This window comes from Herpailurus yagouaroundi, unplaced genomic scaffold, assembly GCF_014898765.1.
Source record: "Herpailurus yagouaroundi ecotype Mexico unplaced genomic scaffold, PumYag 267, whole genome shotgun sequence".
NCBI lineage: Eukaryota > Metazoa > Chordata > Mammalia > Carnivora > Felidae > Herpailurus > Herpailurus yagouaroundi.
This window is the reverse complement of record NW_024412484.1, coordinates 77,100-99,911: the sequence shown is the minus strand read 5'-3', so window position 1 is coordinate 99,911 and position 22,812 is coordinate 77,100. Positions and strand designations below refer to the sequence as shown.

Here is a 22,812-nt window from a genome sequence, read left to right as displayed (position 1 = left end):
GGCCCAGCTGAGGCGGGGAGGAACAGAGCCGCTGGGGCTCCGGCTCCCGGAGGACCGGCCCAGGAGAGGCGGTGGGAGACAAGGCGGACCTGTCCAGCCACCTGAGCCTCGGGACAGCTGTACAAAAGTGCTAGCGGGTGTGCACCAGCCTGGCACCCAACAGGGACAGCCTGGTCCCTCACGTTACGCTCCTGCCAACGGTGCATGCCAGCTGCTTTCCACCGTCACCTCTCTGAACCTCACCTCCTCCCTCCCAGGGAGGCGACCACCTCCACCCTGCAGCGAGCTCAGAGCGGGTGCACGCTGCCCTTAGACGAGGTGCAGCGGGAATGGGTCACACTAGGCTGACCCTGGCACCCGCCTTGGCCCAAATCTCGGTGTCCTCGCCTGCAGGATGGGGGCACTGACACACCCACCTCCCAGGGCAATGTCCGGGACGGCACGAGAACACGCCTGGAAGCGGCCTCATCGAGCCCAAGCTACGTGGACCCCGCAGCCAGCAAGAGCCCAGGGGCCACTGCCGGGCGCAGACAGCACTCACTCTGGGGGGCAGGGCCCAGGGGCGCAGGACTCTGGCCGCGCTGCCGGCCGCTGGCTCCCTTGGCACCGGGCAGCCTCCGCCCACTCGTTCCTGGCCTGGTCCAGACAGCTGTAGGTCACCCAGCGCAGCCCTGGGGTCGGGGGGAGGAGGGGAAGGGGGAAGCTGAGCCACCTCGCCGCAGGGGGCGGATGGTGCTCCAGGCCAGCCCCACCCTGGGCCTCACCTGCCCCACAGCTCACAGAGCAGGGCCCCCGCACAGCGGCCCATGCCCAGGCCTGTGGCTGCTTCGGCTGGAAGTAGGTGAAGGTGATGTCTGGGCGCGCAAGGTCACCATACTCCTCCCCGTAGCGCCTGTAAACCTGCGTTGAGACAGACAGGGGCCGGGCTGGCCCCCCCCCCCCCCCCACGAGGTTCTAACACCCGTCCCCACGATGCCTCATTTGGCCACTCAGCACCGGCACCGTGTTGTTAAAACCCGCCTGGCGGGTCCTGCCTCAGCGGCTCTCTCTCTCTCTCTCTCTCTCTCTCTCAGCCCAGGAATCTGCATTTTTACCCACAGAGTAAAGGGTACAGACACAGCTGCCAGGCGGCCACATCTGGAACAGTGTTCCCGGGGGGGTTGGAGCTGGGGGCCGAACGGGGCTGTACGAGGAGGCAGGGAAGGAGTGAACTGCTTACCAGGAGGCTCCCTCCAGCCTGGCTTGCACTCTGGGGGAGACCCCGGCTATCTCCCCCGGTGGTGGGGGCAGAGGTGGGGCTGCCAGACCAAAGCCAAGGGCCACCAAACCTCGGACCCCTCCCTGAGGGTTCTCAGGGCTATTTCAACACATGCTAACTTGCATCCACCCCTCCAGGCGCCTTCCTCGGCAAAGCACACGTGGGGACACGTGCAGAGGAGCTCGTGCGTGGAGGATGAGCCCGAAGCCCGTGCTCCCGTGTGCCTCTGTCCCCAGCAGAAAGACCCCACATCCACTCGGTGCCAGCGACTGCTGCCCATGCTGCCGGGCGCGTGTGTCCCCTAACCCCGGGAGGCGGGACGGCAGCCTCCTGCCCATTCTACAGGAGAACACTGAGGCACAGGGCGGTGGCATACACAGGCGACAAGGGCAGGGGGAGAACCTAGCAGCCTCTGTGGAGGACAGCGTGGCTTGGGAGAACATTCAGCTTGCAGGCCTGGCCCTGTGCCTGTCCCTCTGTCCCACGGCTCCCGGGGGGTCTCACTTGCCCTCGATTAGGGTGGGGCGTGCCCATCCTCTGGCACCTTCAAGATCCAAGCCAGCAAGCCCTTTAGCAGCGGCCACCTTTCAGGACGTGCCACCCTGCCACATGCTTAATGCACCTTATTTTTGACAAATGAATCTTGACAAAACTTCGTAACGTAGGTATGCCTAGCCCCATTTTACAGGTGGGGAAATTTAGGCTTAGGAAAGTTCATGCCTTTGCCCAAGCTCTTGGAGAGCCGGGATTCAAACTCCAGTCCGTCGAGTCCCAGGGCCTGGACCCTTCACCTCTGGGTCATCTGGCTCCTGGGCTGACACGGCTCCAGGAGGGATGCCCCCACAGTGGGTCTCTAATCAGGGCATCACCGACGGTCTCGCTCCCCATGCCCTCCTCGGGCCAGGTCCGACACAGGCCTGATCCCCACTGCACCTGATCGCCCTGCATAGAGCCCCCTCTGCACCCTCCCTCCCCAACCCCCAAGTCCCCGGGGGGAAGCCCCCACTCTTCCCATGGCCAGCAAGACCCCTGCAGATCTGTCCTGCCTCCTTGCCTGGGGGGGGGGCGGTGTGTCCCCTTCCCTCATCCCTCCTAGTTACCCATCCTGGGCACACACTGTTCCCTCAGGACGCGTTTGTCACTCCCTGCTTGGCCCGGCCAGCTCATCTCTGACCTCAGCAGCACAGCCCTCTCCTGGGGAAGCCCCCGACCCCTGCACGCCCACTCTCAGAACGCCAGGGACCCTGTGGGCTGACTGCTGAGCGATACCAGGAGGAGGCCCCACCAACCCCCACAGGCCCTCCTGGTCACCTGGATCTCCACGTCTTCCCGAGTGGGTCCCCGGATGCGGATCTCCTCCAGGTGAGGCAGCCGGTCCTCGGTGAGGGTCACTCTGTACTCGACACGGCTGTCCTCCAGGAGGGAGGGGTAGGTGGTGCTGGGAGAGATGCTAGAGTTCCCGGCCACGATGTAGCGCCCTCCGATCCGCACCGCTGTGGGGGGATCCAGCCTGTCAGCGGGGGGAGCGCCACCCCACCCCACCCCAGCCCCGTGGCAGGTGGCCACCAGCCCTCACGGAAGAGGTCCCGGTTTAAGGAATGGGGTGGTGGCAACACGGGACGTGATCTCTGCTGCCACATCTGTAGCCTCCCCCCCCCCCCCAGGGTCCCAGCCCTCCCAGGGGAGCCCATCTGCCTGGTGCCTCGGTGGGTCAGGCGGTCTCTGCAGCCAGCAAGGCACAGCCTCCCAGGTGTGCACAGGCATCTGACCACAGAGAGCGTCCCCACGGGGCACCTGGGCGGGGCGGGGGGGGGGGGGGTTCCGTTAGTTGAGTGTCCAGCTCTTGACTTCGGCTCGGGTCATGATCTCACGGTTCGTGAGTCTGAGCCCTGTGTCAGGCTCTGTGCTGACAGCGTCCCCGTGTCGGTGGCTCTGCGCCTCTGCCCAGAACCTGGTGAGCACTGTGGACTGCCGTCTCACCAGGCGTGCTCACATGGAGCTCTCCAGGCAGCTTCAGGGGCCCAAGGACCCCCAAGCACCCCCACTCCGGATTCCAAGGACGGGTGTAGGCGCCCTCGAAATCAAGAACCACCGTGGCATTGGGTAGTAATGCAACCGGTCCAAAGACAGATGTGGCCTTTGCCCTGGGCTTCCAGGCAGGAACTTGCGTCACACCTGATAGCTGTATCTTTGTTTAAGGTGGGGGCTGGCCAAACCGGCAAGACCAAATACGCGATTTAGACAGCAGCTCTGAGTCAACCGCCTCAGCGAGCCCAGAGATGGAGACCATCCGCGTGAGGAACCGGTCCGCCGGTCAGGCCTCCCGTCTACGTGATGAAGCCCTAATTCAAACTGGATGCTGAACCCCGGTGAGCTCCCTGGGTTGGCACTACTCGGTGCATGTTGTCACGCTTCGGTGCTGGACACGGAACCCTCCCAGGTTCTGCCCTAGGCATCTCTTGCTCTGGCTTTATTGTCTAAGCCGTAACCGCGGGTATAAAAGCTCTCCAACTTCTGGGGATCCTCCTAGTGACGTATCCACCCTGGCGGTGGTCAGGGAACCCCCTGAACTTGTAGCTGGCATCCGAAGTGAGGGCATCTTGGGGTCTGTGCCTCGCTGTTCGCAGTCTGGCTAACTCTGGGTGAGTGCCCTCTGCCCAGCTCACCCAAGTGTGTGAAGAGAGGTTTCTGGTTGGCGACGTATATGCTGGTCAGGTTGCGGGTAACCGTCAGGAACGTGACATACTCTAGAAGGAAATAGGGGAGGGTGGGCGGGAGGGTGGGTGGTCCCAGGTCACTTACATCACAGTCAAAGGGAGCAAATTTCAGGTGTACAGGAAAAAGAGCCTCAGCCCCGAAAGCTACCAATACAATGGGGCTGCCTCGGGCAGTAGAGGGCCCCCTGTCACCCCTCGGACAGTAGAGAGGCCCCTGTCACCCCTCGGGCTGTAGAGAGCCCCGTGTCACCAGGGGCCAATCAAAGCCAGGCTGGGCGGCCACCCTCCAGGGTGCTGCCCCGGCCAGGAGGAGGGACTGAATCCAAGGTTCTGGGCTCAGCGTGTGACCCGCCACAGGGAGGTGGGACTCAACCCCTCAGCTGACCTTCTAAGCGCCCACTTTGCAAATGACTTGACCTCCTTTATAAACAGATCGCAGCCAAGGGGTTCCCAAGTATAACATCCCTTCTGATGGGATTCCGTGGGTAGGAGGGGCCAGGCCGGCCTCCCACAGACCGCCCAGCATCTGGGTTTTATCTGCATCACAGCTACTGTGAGCAGTCATTCCCAAAACTCCACTGCCCCCGGCGGCGGCCTCGTCAGACTCCGAGCTGGGCGGGGAGGCTGGCGAGGTGGAGGGCAGAGGCCGAGGCCCACGAGGAGGGTCCGGGGCTCGCTGCCAAGGCTCTGAGCTGCAGGTGTCTCTTGGAGGCTGGCAGGGGCCCGGCCATCCACCCCGAGGGAAGCCCCTACCTCTGGCTCTTCCGGCCGCGAAAGAGCCGTTGCGGGGGCTGCACGTGCTGCTGTCCCCTCCACACACCTGGCACGCGTCTCGCACCTGCTGGGAGTCCATCCTGCCGTCACAGCCGAATGTCTGTGCAAAGAGCAGTGGCGGGTGACGCCTGTCCCCAGCGACCCCACGGCTCTGAGGCCCTGGGATTCACACGACAAACTCCATGCAGGAAGCAGGCACACGTGACTCCCCCGAGGTCACAGCGGAGCTCTTGGCCCCCTGCTGACTCCAAGGTCAGTTCAGTGCCCTAGCATCACCCCATGCGGATTCCGCGGCAGCTTCACAAGGACCGCGCCCGCAGACCGGGCCCTCTCCGAGCCTAGCATCTGGCTTCCGACGTGACTGGCCACAGGGCCACAGCGGGTGGGAGGGTACCTCCGCTGCCCGCACACGCGTACCCTGCAGCTGCCCGACACGCACAGGCTCAGGGTCCCGTCCTCCCGCCGACCACTTGGCACACACCGGGTCCCATCCAGGAAACTGTCCCCACGCCTCACAATGAAGGTCTCGCCGATGGCTCGGCACATGTGTCTGCACAGAGCGTCCCCTGGGAAGGTGGAGAGACAGAGAACCCTGACGCGAGGGTGACCGGGAGCTGGGAAGGCGGTGACCCTGCAGAGCACAGCCCAGGTGGGCCTGCCCTTGTCAGGGCCACCTCACTTCATCCTCGGGGTTTGGGGCCAGGGCCCCGCCTCCTGAGGCAGGGATCGCGATCACGACGTAACGCTTGTTACCGAATCGAGCCAAGGAGCCCCCTTGGTGCCTCCCGGTGTCGTCTCACTGAATCCTTCCAACACCCGAGCAGGGAGTCCCTACTTTTATTTCCATCTTACAGATGGGAACACCGAGACTCAGGCCCCTTAGCAAGGGGGCCGAGCCAGGACGCGATACAGAGCCTGAGTCCGAGCCCTGCTCTCAACAGCATCAGGGTGATGGGGGCCAGCCCACCTTGACTGTACTGCTCAGCGGAGCCCCAGCGGTAGAAGGAGGTGTTGCCTGGGGACAGGTGTAGTGGTTTCCTGTCCGTCCGGGAGCACTGCTCAGACATGAAGTCCAGCTGGGTCTTCTCACAGGCCTGGCCGGGAGGAGGCAGAGAACAGGTACAGGAGGGGCCCTGGGATGGGGGGCCTGGGGGCGGGGGATCTAGGACAGGAGCCTTTGCCACCGGGGACGGCAAGGCACCCCGCGGCACGAGGGCCACGATGTGGGTTTGAGCCCGCTCCTGGCTGCGCTGCAGTTCCCCGCTCTATAAAGCAGGGGAGCCAAGAGCCTTTCTCTGCTGAGGGGAGAATCCCGGAGAATCTGCAAGGACACAGGGCAGGGCCTACCACCCAGCAACAAAGAAATAAAGAGCACTGCTCGCCTGCTCCCCTCCCTGAGCCCGTGCTCCAGGTGAGGACTCTGCCCTCCAGGTCTGCCCTCCAGGACTCTGCCCTCCGTGACCGCCTGGAGAAAGTGGGAGGGAAGGCCTCGCCACGTGCAGACCTTGACACAACGTCAAAGGAGCCATCCGAGCGCCTCGCACCCAGGGTACTGGCCATGATCAAAGAACACCGGCGATAGGGATGCCCAGGTGGCTCAGTCAGTTAAGCGTCTGATTCTGGATTTCGGTTCAGGTCGTGATCTTGTGGTTTGTGAGTTTGAGCCCTCAACCCTGACAGTGTGGAGCCTGCTTGGGAGTCTCTCTCTCCCTCTCTCTCTGCCCCTCCCCGGCTCGCTGTCTGCTCTCTCTCTAAAAGTAGAAAAAGAAAGAAAGAAAGAAAGAAAGAAAGAAAGAAAGAAAGAAAGAAAGAAAGAAAGAAAGAAAGAAAGAAAATCTTAAAAAAATCTCATGGGCAATAAAGATGGGGAGTGGAGAGGATATGGAGAAAGCGGAACCTTCGCCCACAGCTGGTGGGAGTGCAAAATAGCTGAGCTGCTGTGCAGGATGGTTTTGGAGGCTCCTCAAAGACTTGAACGTAGAAACACCATACAATCCAGCGATTCCGCTTTTGTTTTTAACGTTTATTCGTTTTTAAGAGCAAGAGAGACAGAGCACGAGTAGAAGAGGGGCAGAGAGAGAGAGACACAGGGGGACGCAGAATCCAAAGCAGGCTCCAGGCTCCGAGCCGTCAGCACAGAGCCCGACGCGGGGCTCGAACCCACGGACCGCGAGATCGTGACCTGAGCTGAAGTCGGACGCTTCACCGACTGAGCCACCCAGGCGCCCCTATCCAGTGATCCCACTTTCAGGTGCATACTCAAAAGAAATAAAAATTGGTGGGGTGCCTGGGTGGCTTCTGGCTTCTGCTCAGGTCACGATCGCACGGTTCGAGAGTCCAGGCCCCGCACTGGGCTCTGCGCTGACACCGAGGATCCTCTGTCTCCCTCTCTCTCTGCCCCTCACACCCGCACACGCGCTCTCACTCTCAAAAGTAAATATTAAAAAATAGGAATAAGAATTGGTCCTCGAGTCCACATACACACAGGCCCACAGCAGCACTATTCACAATAACCAAAAGGTGGAAATGGCCTAAATGTCCGTCAACAGATGGACGGATAACATGTGGCCCATCCACATGATGGGCTGCCGTCCAGCCACAAAAAGGACTGCACTTCTCACACCTGCTACGCCGTGGATGACCCTTGAGGACACGATGCTGAGTGACAGAAGCCAGTCACAAAAAGGCCACGCATTGTGTGGTTCCATTTATATGAAATGTCCAGAACAGACGCATCCGCGGAGACAAAAGGTGACTGGTGGCTGCCAGGGCGGGAGGATGGGGGAGGGGAGCAACGACTTAAGGGGTCTGGGGTCCTACTTTGGGGTGACAGAAGCGGTTTGGAACTTGATGGAGGCGGTGGTTGCACAACATTGTGAATGTGCTAAATGCCACTGGATCCCACCCTTAAAATGGTTGATTTTATGTGACGTGAATTTCACCTGCTCTTAGAACGGAGGAATGGTTTCAGGGGGTACTGAGGGGGGCAGTGGCAGGTTGGGACGGAGGGGGACACTGCACGGACGTCCTGGAGTATGCATTGAGGTCCCAGGAGAGGTAGAACAGCACCCCCCTCTTTCAAAAGCGCCCTGGCGCGAGCCACGAATTACAGCCGCCCTGATCCTTCCACACCCCAGGCCCCGCGCTGCCGACCTGACCCTCTGGCTGCACCCCGGGGAGGCAGGCCTACCTGGGTGTTGCACATCTCCGCCTGGAGGTCATCGCCCACACACGCACGCCCTCCAAAGGCCGGCCTGAAAGTACCCACAAGACACAGGGGGTGACAGGGGAGCCACTCCCCCCTAGCCAGGGAATGTGGAGGGGGGGCCCTCCCCCCCCAGCCCTGACCTGGAGAACAGCGCCTCCTGCATGCAGTACCTGGGGTTGCTGCACTGTCGCCTCCTGGTGACCACCCCTCCCCCGCAGGAACGGGAGCAGGGACTGGGGGGACCCCAGCTAGACCAGTGCCCGTGCACCACTCCCACGGGGGTCAGCTCCGCCAGGGAGCGGCAGTGACCTTTGGAGCACCACTGCGAGAGAAGGGCACACCATCGCACACCCAGGATGGCTGGAATCCCCAGAGCCCCGCACACGCAGGGTGGCCACACAGGCATACACACATGCTCGTGCCCCGCCCTCCCGTCCTGCTCAGGAAACGAAGCTGAATACGAAAGAGGGCAAACCCCAGCGTGTAAGACAGAGGGGTCTGGCCCCCGCAGAGTGGAGGAGAAGGGCAGAGGCACAGAGGTCTGCAGGGTAGCGGGAAGCCGAGCGCCTGGTAGAGCCCGCCAGCCAACACATGCTCCGTCACTCCCGCTCCGACCTTCTGCTCGCCACACTCTGTCCCATCCAGGAGGGGAGTCAAGAGGCGGCTACAGACGCTTTGGTCCAGGGGGTCCTCGTGGCAGGAGAGAGCCTGGCACACGTCCTAAACGGGGACACAGGGGGCCCGCTGGAGGGGCTAGTGTCCAGCCTCAACTGTCCCCCCGCAGACCACGGGGGCACACACACCGCTCTGTGGGCACCGGTGGCCGGGGAGAATGGGCACAGCACACCTGTCTGTGAGCCCACAAAAATGTTTTCACTTCTTCTCAAATCAGCAGACAAAAAATGATTCTTTAGGTCAAAGCAGGTGTCCTCATATATAACGTTAATACGTTTTGTTATAACAACGCGAAGAGAAAAAAGTTTATATGTTTTATAAAAACACTGATAACAATTCTCAGTATTCCGTATTGAGAAAGAGGCCCTGCTAGGGCAAAGGTGCCTGGGGCCCATGGAAGTCCAGGGAGGAAGTCCGTCTTTGGGGAGCCGGCCCCCCTTCATCTCCCCTTCCCCCGCTAGCTCACACTCCTGCTATAGGATTCAGTGTGGAGGGGACTTCCTCCAGGAAGCCCTTGGTGACTGCCTATTAAGTCCCGCGTCCATGGGCTCAGGGGCTCCACATAATCTGCGGGACACAGTCAAAAGGAAAACATGAGCACCCTCGCTCAAAATTTACGCATTTTAAGAGGTGCCTGGCGGCCTGGCACCGCGGGCGCTCACAGGGCACAGTGGAGCAGGAGCTGGGCGCGGGTAGAGGGTGCAGGGGCTGGGTGGCGGAGAAGCGGGACTGCCGGCGGGACTCACCAGGTGCCCCCTAGTGAAGGTGCAGGCCACCGCTGCAGGGCCGAAGGCGACGCGGCACTGCTCGTCCGCGCCGTAGTGGAGGCCGGGCTGCGCCCGGGGAGGGCTCCCCGCGGCCCCGGCCTGCGGCCCCGGCGGGTCCCACAGGCAGCGCACCCGTCCTGCGCTGCGACAAGGCCCGGCTCAGACCCCGGGTGCACACCGGGGTGGAGGGGTGGGCGCGGGCGGGCGGGCGGGCAGGGGGTTCTGAGCGCGCACCCCCAGCAAGAGCTGGGACCGAGCTCGAGCCCGGCGGAGTGGGGGTGGGGCCCGGGCAGATGCCCGCAAGAGGGAGTGGGGAGGAAGGGGATGAGGCAGGGAAGCGGCGAGGAGGGAGGGGTGGCTGGAGGGAGGGGCGGGGATGGGGCCGAATTGAGGCGTGGGCGCGGAAACCGGTGGACGCAAGAGGGTGCGTGGGAGTGGGGGAGAAACAGGATCCGCGCAGGGAAGGGTGGCTGGAGGGAGGGCCCAAGGAGGACGGAGGAGGGCCCCGGAGGGGGGAGGGGACAGAGCGCGATGGGGATGGAACAGAGGGCTGGGGCACAAGTAGGGGTGGCCCCAAGTGGAGATAGGGCGGAGATAGGGCTGCGCGGGTGAGGGACGCGGCTACCTGAGCAGGTGCAGCAGTTGCTGGCGGCTGCAGGCGGACCACGAGAGGTCACCCCTGGCGGTCGCAGCGTCCTGGGACGCCATCACGTGGCCGCTGGGCCCACAGCCGCTCCCGGGCGCGCCGTCGTGTTCCAAGCCCAAGCTGTCCCGGGGGAGGCAACGCTCAGAGCCCTCGTGCCCCCTCCACCCGCCTGGAGTCCAAGCCTGGCCAGCCCTCTGGTCGGGTTGGAAGCGTTTGCAGACCCCACGGCCCCCTGGCCCCCCCACCAGCGAGCCCTGCCTCCGTTTCCCCCAGAGGGAGTGCTCAGCCAGCCAGCCAGGTGGTTCCTGCCTCTTTGGGCTAATAAATATCAAAAGGCTTTAGTGGCCCTTGGGTGGCTCAGTGGGTTGAGCCACTGACTCTTGATTTCCACTCAGGTCATGATCCCACGGTTGGTGAGATGGACCCCCCCCCCCCCCCGGGGCTCTGCACTGACAGGGCAGAGTCTGCTTGGGACCCCCTCTTTCTCTCTGCCCCTCCCCTGCTCATGTGCACGCTCTCTCTCAAAAATAAATAATAAATAAAACATTTTTTAAAAGGCTTTAGGGGCACCTGGGGGGCTCAGTAGGTTGAGCAACTGACTTCGGCTCAGGTCATCTCCAGGTTTGTGGGTTCGAGCCCCGTGTGGGGCTCTGTGCTGATAGCTTAGAGCCTGGAGCTGCTTTGGATTCTGTGTCTCCCTCTCTCTCTGCCCCTCGCCGGCTTGTTCTCTGTCTCTCTCTCTCAAAAATAAATAAAAATTTAAAAAATAGAAAACAAAAACAACATACAATCCTGATTTTGCAAATAAAAACTATGTGTGTGTGGGTGCCTAGGTGGCTTAGTCAGTTGAGCATCTGAATTTTTTTTTTTATGTTTATTTAGAGAGAGAAAGAGAAAGAGCGTGAGCAGAGGAGGGGCAGAGAGAGAGGGAGACAGAGGATCTGAAGCAGGCTCTGTGCTGACAGCAGGGAGCCCAGTGACAGGCTTGAATTCAGGAACCATGAAATCAGGACCTGAGCTAAAGTCAGATGCTTAACTGACTGAGCCACCCAGGGACCCGAGGGTCCAAGTCTTGATTTCAGCTCAGGTCATGATCCAAGGGTTGTGGGAACGAGCCCACATCGGGCTCTGCATTAGCATGGAGGCCGATTAAGATTCTCTCTCTCCCCTTCTGCCCCTCCCCTGCTCGCTTAAGTGTGCTCAAGATTCTCTCTCTTCGTAAAATAAAAGTAAATATGTGTGTGTGTAAGACCTGACTACAATTACATACAAAAGGTGAACAGATGTTACCTCTAAGGGCTGGGATTTGGGATAATTTTTACAGCCTGCTTTTCCTTTACCTGAATTTCCTAGAAAATGTTTTCTAATTGCGAAGTCTGTCTTGCTTTTGGGGGGAGGAGGGGGTAAAAACAATTTTTTTAATCACCTGGTAATCAAGAAATAGCAGATTTCCCAGCCCTTGCCCTCCTCCCCCCCAAGTCCACTGAGGTCAAGGGTACAGGTTCCTTCCAGCAGACTCCTACAGGGCTGCCCTCCTACCCCACGGCAGCCTCAACGTTCCCTCCTGGGAGCCCCAGTCGGCTCCTAGACCTCAGCTTGGGGACAGTATGCCTACCTGTGCCCAATCTCATGGGCGATGGTGACCCCCAGGTCAAAGCCGGTATCCTCAGTGATGAGGCAGCTCCAGGAGGACGAGCAGACACCCCCCAGCTGGGTGACCCCCCGAACCTGCCGGTTACCATCAGGCAACTCCAGGTCAAACCTTGGGAAGAAAAAAGGCACCAGGCTGCTGTTGAGGCCGGGCCGCCTTTGCAGAGGGGGGGTGGGGAGGGGAGGACAGCTCCCAGGCAGGCTGGCGTGCCACGGGGGCGCTCGGCTACCTGGTGATGTAGAGGACCAGGTCGGCATGCCCAGGATCTGTGTCGTCCTCGGGGTTGACCGTCCTGCTCCACTCACAGACACTCAGCAGTGAGGCTGTGATGTTGGCTGTGATATTCGGAGCATCCTGGGGGTGGGGGGGGTCACAGAGCCCGTGTTTATGGGACCTGCGCCGCCACAACCCTGTCGCTGTCCATGCTACAGACGGGGAGAGCGACAGGAAGAGATAGAGAGAATGGCAATGGGGTTTCCAGGGACTCTGGGCTCCCAGCTTGGTGCCTACCTCAGGCTGGGTCAGGGTGACCATCTTCACCAGATGCACTCGGAACTGAGTCCCCAGGGATGGGTCCCTCAGCAGCTCTGACCCCTGTGGAAAGGCAGGAGGGAGAGGTGACTGGTGGGTGGGTGGGTGGGTGGGGCCTGGCTGGGGCGGGGCCTGGAGAGACTGCTCCATTAGCAGTGGGGGGAAATGCTTGTGTCGGGGCTGGCGGCCAGCCACAGAGATGGGCAGACGTGTGCTGGTCTTCCTTGCTCACGGCTCAAGAAGGCCAACCACAAAGAAAAGAAAACCTGAAACCATGGGATGCAAATAATTATGGGTTTAGAACATTCCATTCCAACACCGTTTGCTGCTCACCAGACTCACCCCGTCCTTTCCCTTCTCTGTCCATCCGCCTGGAACACCCTTCTCTCCACCTCGGCTTGTTTCACCTGCACCTCTCCAGGAGGCGGCACGAGGGCCTCCCCTCCCTCCGCGAACCCTTTTCCGGGTTCCCCTGACAGAGCGCTGCCCCCACCACCCCCCAGCCAGGCTCCTGGCTCTCTCTCTCTCTCTCTCAGCACATCTGCCAAGATGCCCATCATGGTTGACTGTCTGTGGTTATTTGCAGCAGCCTGTCCCTGAATTAGACATCCCCCCCCCCGCCCCCCAGAGAGAGAACCCTGCCACCACTGGCCTCGGCTGACCTGAGTCTGAATCCGAGCTCTGCGAACTACCCGTGTGCGCGTGATCCTGCTAACCAACCTTGGAAGCTCAGGTTCCTCATCTGTGACATGGAGGTAAAGCCTTCCGTGGCTATTGGCGGACTCAGAATGATGTCGCAGGCACAGGATGGGTGCCCAGCCACGACAGTGGCTGTCACCACGGCCAGCCACCATCCGGGCAGGAGCCAGTCCGGTACCTACCACTGTCCCAGGTCCTCGTAAGACACATCAAGGACCAGAGGGAGTACGGCTTGACGACCGAATTTCAGCAGAGTAGACGGGGGGGGGGGGGGGGCCCCCCCCCCCCCCCCGCCAAGCTTTCAGGTGACTGAAAGGAAGTGTTTTTCACCTCTGGGGCTGCAGGCAAAGACCTGTGGACTCGGGCTATGTCTGCAAGGGGACAGGACCACACGGGTGTGTCCCTGAGGCCCAGAGAACTGACAGCGGACAGGGTGGTCTGATAGCCTGGCGCTCTGAGCCCGGGGGGGCTTTTCCTTTTGCCCCAAACAGGTGGGCACACCTAAGGCTGGGCACAAAGTGGCACCAAGCTCCGCGCATTCTTGGAGGGCGGGCTCTGCCACCCTGCACGGCCAACTTGCAGACAGCGGCCGTCTCCTTGTCCCTCCCCCCACCCGGCACTGGTGTCCATCCCCCAACGTGGCAGACACTCGCCGGCGGCCCAGAGCAGTCACCGCGTGTCATACGTGTATTCTCAAACCGCTGGACACAGGGTTTCATGCAGTCTGTTAGGTTACACGTGAGCGTCAGGTTGTTGAAACGCCCCTTTCTTTGCTTACCCTGCCCCCCGAGACGACAATCAGTGGGAGCCACTCTTCCCACGCCACCTTTACCCCTAGAAGCCAAGTAGAAATGGGGGTGCCCCCAAGAAAGGGAACAGAGAGGCCAGTGTGGGGTACCCCAGCTGGTGCCCCGGCAGTGCTGGCCGAGGTTCCCATGGAGCAAATGGACTTCAGGCCAGAGGCCAGACCTGAGGGGCCTTTGGAGAGAAGGGACCCAAGTAGCAAGAGGCGGTGGGGTGCACTAGGGAGCCAAGAGGGGTTCCAGGACCTCACCCGCCTCCACTGCAGGTGAGGGAGGGGAGGAGGAGGAAGGAAAGGACAGACCACACCCCTCCCCGCCCTAAAGCCCTGGGCCCCAAGACCCCAGCCTTGCTTAGGTTTACACCCGAGTTCAGCCCAAGTTCAAACTACCAGATAAGCCAGCCCACTCACATTCGGCCCCAAGTTCCCGGTGTGGGGCACCGTGTCCAGAGGCTCCCAAGCCCCACCGCTTGTGGTCAGCACCATCCAAGGGGCCTGCTCCCCAAGGAACACTCACCATGTTGAGGTTGGTGAGCACGTAGCGCTCAGTGTCCTCTTGGTGAGCCTGGTAGACGTCGGGGCCCACGGCCACCAGCAGCTCCAGGTGCAGGACCCTGCCGGCAGCCCATCTCCGGAGGCGAAGGCGAGGGGAAGGAGGACGGCCTGGTGAGGGAGGGGGCAGGGCTCAGAGCGAAGGTTCCAGAAAGCAGACGACCCATAGCTTTGGCCGCCCACGGCCAGGTCTTTCTTGGACTTGGAGACACGGTTGTGAGCTCTGTCCCTGCCACTTACCACCGTGGGTTTACGGATTCAGGGGGCCTGGTCCCCAGCTTTCTCATGGGAAAGGTGGGGAGCAGGGAATGCCTGCTCCCAGGCGGGTGGGCGCCGAGTGAGAGGGCCTGTTCTGGACCCAGTCTCAGCTCCTACCTTGGGCCCTCCGGGATCCGGCCTCTAGGCTTCTCCGAAATCAATGGTCTCAGAGAGCAGAGGGGCCCGAGCTGTTGAAAGTCACTTTATATTGGGACTGTCAGAAACAGTGGCAGCTGGCCCAAGAGGCTTCTGGGTCCTGGATTTCAGCCCACCCCCAAGGCCAGGTCCCATCAGCGACTAGCCATTTCAGAGCATTGAAAGGACCAGGTGGCAGGGCAGGGCCCAAGGAGGGAGCTGTCGTGTGGCTTTTACGTCCTTGGTGTCTCCCCAGAGTCCCACACTGGCTCTGCCCCCTTGATGTGTCCCCGCTCTGGGCACATGCTGGAGAACGGGGTCATCCCGAGATGAGCCCAAGACAGGACCCTGCTTGCACCTGGATGCAGCTGGGGGCCCGACGAGCAGGCCCGGGCAGCCGCAGAGCCAGCCATGCAAGCCCCAAGTGGCCACCTTCTGTCTTTGGGCCTCAGTGTTCCCATCTGTGGTATCGGATGTCCTGCCAGTCTCGGAGCTGGGAGACCCCAACAGCACATGTCTGTGAACGTGCTTTGTGATTGATGAGGGGCTGCTCATAGGCTGGAGGCCTAGCCGTCCCCCTCTAGGACAGCTGGGGGCATGGCCGATGGCCACATGTCCCCCTGGCCTGCCCACTCCCCAGCATCCTGAAGAAGATGGCTCAGCCGGGCTTGTGGCATTCTGCACAGCCATCTGGGCACTGGGGAGAGCTGGCCCTCCCCCAGAGCTGTCCCCCTCTCCCAGGAGCCGTACCTCGGATGACTTGGGGGGCCTCGGGGCTGGGCCTGTGGACCAGGTGGGGCTGCGCACGAACCCGGGGAGGCAGCAGCTCCCAATGCCGCCTCCTCACCGGCTGGACGCGGAACCTGTCTGCGCCCACCAGGATGTCGCCCTCCTGGAGGAGAGACAGCAGACAGGCACGTAGCCCACCGGCCCCACCGAGGGACAGGGCCTCTCTGGGACGTCACGCTCACCAAGTGGCCTGAGCAGTAGGTGACCCTGGCCACTGCGCCCAGGGGCAGCAGGGGGCGGCCTCCCGCGAAGCAGGGATGGGGAGGCCGCCTCTCAAGCCGGAGGGAGGCGTTCAGTACGTGCTCGCTGGTGAAGGAGGCGGTGAGGAGGCTCCGCTCCGGCGGGAAGGAGAAGGCAAAGAGCTGTCCCAGGGCGAGCAGAGAGCAGCTCGGGGCCCTGCAGGGAGGCCCCCCGGGCCCATCCTCACAGATGCAGGTGAGCGGGGCCATGTCGAATTGCAGCACTGCGGGACAGAGGAGACCACCTTGCTCCTCCCCTCCCCCCGGGGCTCAGCCCTCCGCGTCTTCCTGCCCTGGGGAGGGCCCCCCCCCCCCGCAACCGATCCGTTCCCTTTGGTGGGTGAGTGGGGCGCAGGGCTGGCCTGGAGCCCGAGAGGCCTGGGCTCAAATCCAGCTCCTCCCGGCATGCAGGGTGGTAGACGGAAAGTTTCCTCTCCAATTTGGGCCTCACCCCGGGGCAGACCAGCACTCAGCATGCGAGCCTCGCCCCAGAATAGGGTTTCCTGAGGGGTGGCCTGAACCCCAGCAGGCAAAGCAGGTACAGCCACAGCCTCTCTGGCCTTTATGGAAGAGCAGGTGCCCCAGGCCAGCCTCACCACCCTTCTCCACCGATCTGCCTCACAAAGCAGCCCCCAGGCCCCAGGAGGTCCCACCCCCAATCCCCAGGCAGCCCCGAGCAGTGCTCAATGTGCATGTGACCCAGGCCACAGGGAATTCAGTCACAGATGGGACATCCCCTACTGCTCTCCACCCTGACCACTAGCCCACCCTGCCTCTGGTCCCCAACAGCCTTTACGTCAATGGCCTGCCTTGGAAAAGGGGCTGGCACCCCAGCGAAGCCCGCAGGCACGGCCAAGAGCGACACGAGAGGCTCCGGCCGGAGCTTGAGCCAGCGCCTATCTCGTTTCTCACGGAAAGGATAAATAATTCCATTTCCGTCCGTGGCCAAAAGCCACAAGAGCTCCTGCAGCTTGGCCAGCCCAAGGGAGGCCCAGGGGCAAAAGGGACCAGCTAATTAGGAACCATTCCCTGGAGATATTGAGCAGAAGCCTGGGGTCAGAACCCCAGCTCGGTCCAGGACGCCCAGACCAGCTTTTACGGACTTGGCGGAAGTATGGAGTTAATAAGCAGGAACGATGGCAGCTTCTAGGACCTCCTCCCAAGCGGAGCTGAGATGCTCCCCCCCCCCCCCCCCGCCCCGGCTCGGTCGGGGGAGCTCCCTCTGCTGAGAAGACATCAGGACAGATACCTTCTAAGGTAGCATCGGGGCCAAAATAAGAAGTCACTTCCTCTGGCTCCAAAGCTTGGAGAAATTGCTGCAGGACAGAAAGCACAAGGGAGAAGGCAGGCGGGGAGAGGGGGTGGGAGAGGGGCAAGGCAAGGAGGAGCGGGAAACCAAGGCAGGGGTGGGGGTGGGGGGAGATCAGTACTGAGAAGCCCTTTCCTTCCTCGGTGAGCACGCTCTATCCCCGAAACCCCAAGCTCAGATCCGCCCCTCTCCCGGTGCAAACCTGGAAGCTGAAAGGACGCCCTCACTCTGCCCAAAGGCCGTTTGGGCGTCTCCATCTCTCCCGGGGGGCACCCCCTTGCAGCACCCAGCAGAGCTCAAGATTCCCAGCTCCAGGGCTCCCAAACACCTCAGCTCCTGCAGATTCGCCCACCTGCTGGAAATCGGAGCATCCCCAGCAGCCCAGGAGAAAGAAGGCAGAAGTGAGCGTTGCCCCCACGCATCTCCCCCAGGGGCGAGGCTCCCTCATCCTCAGGAAAACCAGCCTGCTCAGAGGGAGAGAGCCTTGTGACTGGAAATCTGGCCGGTGTGGAATGTGGCAGACCCTGGTGGGCGGGAAGAGGAGGCTGTTGTTTACTCTTGGGAGCTTCCTCCAGGGGCAGGGGCCACGGGGGTGGGCAGCCTGCAGGCCCTTGCACTAGGCTGGTCCTTGGTCTGGAGCTCCGGATCCTATACCCCGGAGCGGGGCTGAGCCAAGCAGCAGAGTCTGGAGGAGGGAGCATTGGACTAGGGATCTTAACAGATGTGGACCCAGGCGTGATTCTAGAACTGGGGCTGGGTTACTCACCCTTGGCTGGTGACAGGCTGCACCGGAGACAGCAACATTCCAGCCTCCAACAACCCGCTCACGTCCACGGACAGCCCATGATCTGCCCTGCTCTCCTGTCCTCAATTCCCTTTGTCAACCTAAATTGTCCGGAGGTGATAATTACACAAGCACATTTATCTGGGATCCCAGAACCGCAATTCAGGCCACATAGATTTGGGTCACAATCCAAACAGTGCCCCACCAGGGAGCCAAAGTCAGGGGCCTTTACAGCAAAAGTAGACTCGCTCGTGTGCATTGCTTACAGAGAATTTCAGACTGGTGTTGGTGGCCGCAAGTTAAATCTGTGTAAGACACACCTCGACTAACGCTGTCAGTAAACAACCTCTCACTAGCTGATTGCAAGGGTTCAGGCTCGGTCCTTGGAACATTTGCACTTTGGCCCACTTCAAAAGTGCATGGTTCCACCGGTGAGGATGTCGAGGCCGTGAATACGGCCCATCTCCTTAATGGACTCCAGCTCCACTTAAGACCCCTTGACATAAATGGCCCCATCTCACTTCACCCTCGCCCTGCCCTGCGCCCAGGGCAGATGCCCGGCCCCCCACTGAACTCACTCCTCACTCCCCCCTCCCGCCCCCGCCGGCCAGGGACGGTCACAGAACCAGGCGAATGGCACCACAGTCACAGACTGCTTGGCAGCCCACTCCACTTTCTGGAAGGTTCTCAGCCACCCTCTCCAAAGCCCTGTTTCACACTCCCTCCCACCTCCAGGACATCGCCCCCCAACTCCCCTGACAGCTAGAGGGGGATCTGAAGGTCTCCTGGCTTCTCCTCCTCTTTATCAGGGAGGCTGCCCCGACTCCACCCTGGCCCAATCCGCTTCCCATTCCCTGAGCAGACCTGCAGGACAGTCTGAGGCTCTCTCTGTCCATCCTGCTTTTCTCCCTTTCCCTTTCCCAGGTATGCCATCCTAATTCACACTGTGCACTCCTGACTTTCTCTGTGACTGCTCTCTAGAGACCCAGATGGACACATGCCCTAATCCAAGCTGCATCACTGCCGGTCTGGGCATCTGTCATTGGTTCCCTCTGGCCTCCCTGCTTTCTCCCTCACGTCCTCCCCATCCCGTTTCTCTTAGAGCGGCAGTGACTTGACTTTAAGAACTGAAGTCAGATTGCATCACCTCCCAGCTCTGTAACAATCGATGGCTTCCCCTTGCCCTTAGGGTAAAACGTCCAAACCCCTTCCTGAGGCCTCCAAGGCTCTGTAATCATAGATCAGACTGGCCCCTGCCATCCGTCCGCCTGCATCTCTAAGCCTCTTCTCCCTGCACACAGAGCCTCAGCCACACCAGCCTGCTTCTCACTGTTCAGATACTGCTCTTCCCTCTGAGCCCTGGCTTTACATTCCAGTTTCAGCTCAAATGTCACCCGCTCAGGAGGCCTTCCCTTAGGACCTGGTCTAAGCGACCTCCAGGTAGGGTTGCCACATTTAGAAAATAAAAATCGGGGCACTCTGTCAAATTTGAATTTTGGAGAAACAAAGAATACTTTTGTTTGTTTCAGTTGATGTATGCCCCAAATAGTGCAGCTCTTACATCGGACACATTTATACGAGAACTATCCTTTGTCAGGAATTCCCATTCCCCTGGGCCCCCTGCATTTTGTCTGGTAACCACACCCCTGGTCACCCTCTTCCCCAGCATCTCACTTTATCACCTTAGCGACAGTTACCGGCATCCAGAATTACCTGGTTCGTTTGTGATCAGTTTCTCTGAAAACCTCCCACCCCCGCACGACACACATACTCACGGCGAAGCTTTAGGGAAGCGAAGGCGTCATGGGCTCATCGAGGTACCGAGGGGCCACGCAAGGTGTGCTAGTGATTTATTACCACCGCTGTCGCGCAAACTAATACGCAGCATTGTCATCACGCTTTCTCACTGCTGCTGGACGTGGCTCAAGTGCTTCTGCAGCCCCAGGGCGCACGTGCCCCTCTACCAGCGCTCTGGGGCCCTCTTTCCGTCTCGCGGCCTCAGTTTCCCCACTCGGGGAGAGAGGGGCGGGGCCCGCGCGCCTTTCGCTCCGCCCCGCCCCCCACCCCCCCCACCCCCCACCCCGGCGGCTCCCCAACCCGGGCCCGTCCGCCCAGCGCCCCCTCGCGGTCGCCTGCGCCCCCGCGCTCGGCCGGCCCAGCTGCGGTGCTACACCGACAGCGGCCCCCCAGTTCTTTTCCGGCGCACGCGTCTCTCGTCCCCCGTCCCGGCTTTCGGTAGGGCCCCGGGCCTACCCCAAGCCTACCCCAGGTCATGGACCCCGGACGCCGCTCCTGGGGTGGTGGCCCTTCTGCCAGGCGGGAGAAGAGCCCCGCCCTGCTCCCGGCCGTGCGGAACCAGGAAGGGAGGCCCGGTTTCCAGCCGGTCCGGAGAGAAGAGCACTTCCAGAGGCCGGGACGCACGTGCCGGGGCGCGCGCGGGGTCGTTTCCGGGGTCCCGGAGGCTGGTGTCTCTCGGGCGGGGGAGTCGGGGGCCGGCCTGGGCTTGCGCTGGGTGGGCAGAGCCCGGCCGGGGGCGGGATGGCCAAGGCGCTGACCTCCAGGCGCGCCCCCGGCGAGCCCGTGGCTGAGCCGGGGCTTGGCAAGAAGGTAGCTCGGAAGAAAAGCAGGAAGAGGAGATTCTGGAAAAGCCGAGGGCGAGAAGCGAGCAAGACACCGGGCTGCGGCCCCGGAGTCGCCGTGGTCCGACCTCCGAAGGCGCCGGAGGACTTCTCCCGCAACTGGAGGGCGCTGCAGCGGGTGAGGTTTGAGGGGCCGCGCGGACGGAGGCAGAGGAAGACGCGTGGGGCCGCTGTGCGGGCACATGGCGGTAGAAACCTTGCAGACAGGCCTGTCGCGGGAAGGTTAGCCTGTGAGGGTGGACAGCGAGTCCGCGGGAACGTGATAGAACCGGGGTTTGTGAGTGAGTGACCTTGATGGCAGCTGCCCCCCGGGGTACTGATCTCTGGAAATGCGCGGACTCCGCCGGTACATCTACACGTGTGTTGTTGTTTAACCCCCATACCAACGGTGTGCGGTGGACGCCTGTGTCGTCTCCTTTTACGGGCGAGGAAGGGGGCCCGGAAAGGTTAGAGAAATTGTCCAGGACTGCAGCCGGGTGGGCAGAACCGGGTGTCCCACACCAGCAGCCACTGCTCTGAACCCCCTGTGGTGCCCTACTGCCTTTCTCCGCACGGGTGGCCAGGCCCTTCGTGGAGGTTTCTTTTTCTTTCTCCCTTAAGTTTATTTACTTATTTTGAAAGAAGAAGAGAGCGCAAGTGGGGGAGGGGCAAAGAGAGAGAGAGAGAGAGAGAGAGAGAGAGAGAGAATCCCAAGCAGGCTCGATGCAGGGGTCAGTCCCATGACCCTGGGATCGTGACCTGAGCCGAAGCCAAGAGTCGGTTGCTTAACCGACTGAGCCACCCAGGCCCCCCACGTGGCGGTTTCTTTCTGCCCAATGCTGTTCCATGCCGTTCAGTCATCAGTTCTCTACGCCTTCCTCGAAGCGAAGCTTGTGGCGTTTGGCCCAGTGTCACAGAGCTAGTGAAAACGCAGCAGATCGGGGTGCAGACTCCCCCTTCCCAGCGGGAGTTTGTGTTCTTTGCTACCACCGACCTTCAGAGTCTTCCACAACGTCTTGGGCTCTGTTTCGGAGCCTCGGGCGATAGAGAAAAGCTTCTTGAGCCTCTTAATACGGCCGCTGTCGTAGGGATGGGAGATCCTAACCGCCTGTCTGGACGGACAGGACTGAGGAGGCTCCTTCAGGCAAACCCAGGGTTCTGGACGATTTCTTGAGCTGTGGCTCTCCCTCCCTCTCTTTCAAAAAGGTAAAGCAAAATCAAGTGAGTGGAAAGGAGATTTATTAGGGGGAAAGCTTGTGTTTTCTGTACGTTCTACAAAAAGTCAGCCCTTCCGTGGTTAAACGTTGCAGGAACAAGTAAGTAGAAACCCACGTTGTCTCTCAGCTCGGTGCCACCTCCCAGGGTCTTAACTGCGGTTGAGAACCGCCGTGCTGGGGGCTGGGGTGCAAGGGAAGGGACACAACAGCCCTGCTTGCCTGAGCACAGTGTATGGCTGCCGGCAGCTCTTCAGCCGCCACGGGCTTGAACCCGTGGCTTGAACCAAACTCTTGGTTGAACACACGCCCCTCTCTCTTCCTGAGACCCTCGAGGGGTTTGTAAAGGATCTGGTTCCCATCCCCCCCTCCTCCCCCGCTTTGTTGGCCTAGTCTGCACAGGAGGGAGCTCTAACACAAGCCCTAAGCAAACGGGAGAGCAGCTTGCTCACCATCCCTTAGGCAGAGTGAAGTCATTCGGGAGGCACTTAAGGTGTTGGACAGGCGTTTAAAATTTTGTAGGAATGAGGCAGCAGGTATCAGATCATGCCTTGTAACGAGATAAGCGAAGAAGACCATCTCACCACAGGTGACCAGGCGTGAATGAGAAGGGCTTTTGCCAAACTGTCAGATGATGGATCTCAGTGATGCCCGTAGGGGTAGACGGGGTGTATACACATGTAAGTTTTTCAGTCTCTCGTGCTTGGTTTCCAAATTAAAACGTGTCGTGTATTTTATTTTGGGTCCTCTTAGCTCCTGAAACAAAAAACACAGGCCCCGGAAAAGCCTCTTGTTATCTCTCAGACGGATTCCAAAAAACAGCCCGGAATTATCCAACCGAACAGAAAAGTCGTCCCAGACAAAGCAAAGAGAAGTGAGACGGGGCCAGAAACAGCGGCCCCAGCGGCCACGGGGGGCTCTGGTCCTTCAGTACCTCCAGCGGACAGGAAGGCGCCGGCTCCCCGCACAGAGGTCAGCAGAGCGGGGCACGATGGGAAGGGAGCCGAGAAAAGGACAAACGATGATACTTCTCCGAAAGGAGGAGACGCCAAGCGCAAGAAGTGGAAAGCTAAGGAGGCGACTGTGGCCTTGACTCCGGCCGTGCCCACCGAGTGAGTACAGGGGGTGTGTCCGCCTCCCTGTGCTGCGGGTGGCCTCCGTCAGCTCCTCCCTGAGCATCTGTCTC

General features: G+C 61.0%; 2 protein-coding genes across 9 annotated transcripts in view; one reads left to right on the top strand and one right to left on the bottom strand.

Annotated features, from left to right (window-relative positions):
• ADAMTS13 (ADAM metallopeptidase with thrombospondin type 1 motif 13) overlaps positions 1 to 19,877 on the bottom strand; it is a 37,314-nt gene extending 17,437 nt beyond the window's left edge. For 4 of the 8 annotated variants that reach the window (XM_040461488.1, XM_040461492.1, XM_040461493.1 and 1 more), the window contains exons 1-22: positions 19,570 to 19,875; positions 17,777 to 17,895; positions 17,363 to 17,534; positions 16,951 to 17,017; positions 15,645 to 15,925; positions 15,424 to 15,565; positions 14,246 to 14,391; positions 12,207 to 12,290; positions 11,926 to 12,050; positions 11,661 to 11,807; positions 10,025 to 10,165; positions 9,379 to 9,541; positions 8,573 to 8,677; positions 8,128 to 8,279; positions 7,940 to 8,003; positions 5,717 to 5,843; positions 5,167 to 5,315; positions 4,729 to 4,849; positions 3,925 to 4,005; positions 2,570 to 2,751; positions 765 to 900; positions 542 to 671 (exon numbers count right to left, since the gene is read on the bottom strand). In XM_040461488.1, the coding sequence (XP_040317422.1) occupies positions 542 to 671; positions 765 to 900; positions 2,570 to 2,751; positions 3,925 to 4,005; positions 4,729 to 4,849; positions 5,167 to 5,315; positions 5,717 to 5,843; positions 7,940 to 8,003; positions 8,128 to 8,279; positions 8,573 to 8,677; positions 9,379 to 9,541; positions 10,025 to 10,165; positions 11,661 to 11,807; positions 11,926 to 12,050; positions 12,207 to 12,290; positions 14,246 to 14,391; positions 15,424 to 15,565; positions 15,645 to 15,925; positions 16,951 to 17,017; positions 17,363 to 17,534; positions 17,777 to 17,814 (2,753 nt within the window). In that variant the 5' untranslated portion in view covers positions 17,815 to 17,895; positions 19,570 to 19,875. Of the gene's footprint in view, positions 1 to 541; positions 672 to 764; positions 901 to 2,569; positions 2,752 to 3,924; positions 4,006 to 4,728; positions 4,850 to 5,166; positions 5,316 to 5,716; positions 5,844 to 7,939; positions 8,004 to 8,127; positions 8,280 to 8,432; positions 8,678 to 9,378; positions 9,542 to 10,024; positions 10,166 to 11,660; positions 11,808 to 11,925; positions 12,051 to 12,206; positions 12,291 to 14,245; positions 14,392 to 15,423; positions 15,566 to 15,644; positions 15,926 to 16,950; positions 17,018 to 17,362; positions 17,535 to 17,776; positions 17,896 to 19,569 lie in introns of all 8 variants that reach the window. The other 4 variants (XM_040461496.1, XM_040461491.1, XM_040461490.1 and 1 more) reach the window with 4 other exon arrangements.
• A 427-nt stretch (positions 19,878 to 20,304) lies between these two features.
• REXO4 (REX4 homolog, 3'-5' exonuclease) overlaps positions 20,305 to 22,812 on the top strand; it is a 12,789-nt gene continuing 10,281 nt past the window's right edge. Inside the window, 2 exon segments of the mRNA XM_040461513.1 lie at positions 20,305 to 20,551; positions 22,558 to 22,738. Coding sequence (XP_040317447.1) covers positions 20,333 to 20,551; positions 22,558 to 22,738 — 400 coding nt within the window. The 5' untranslated portion in view covers positions 20,305 to 20,332.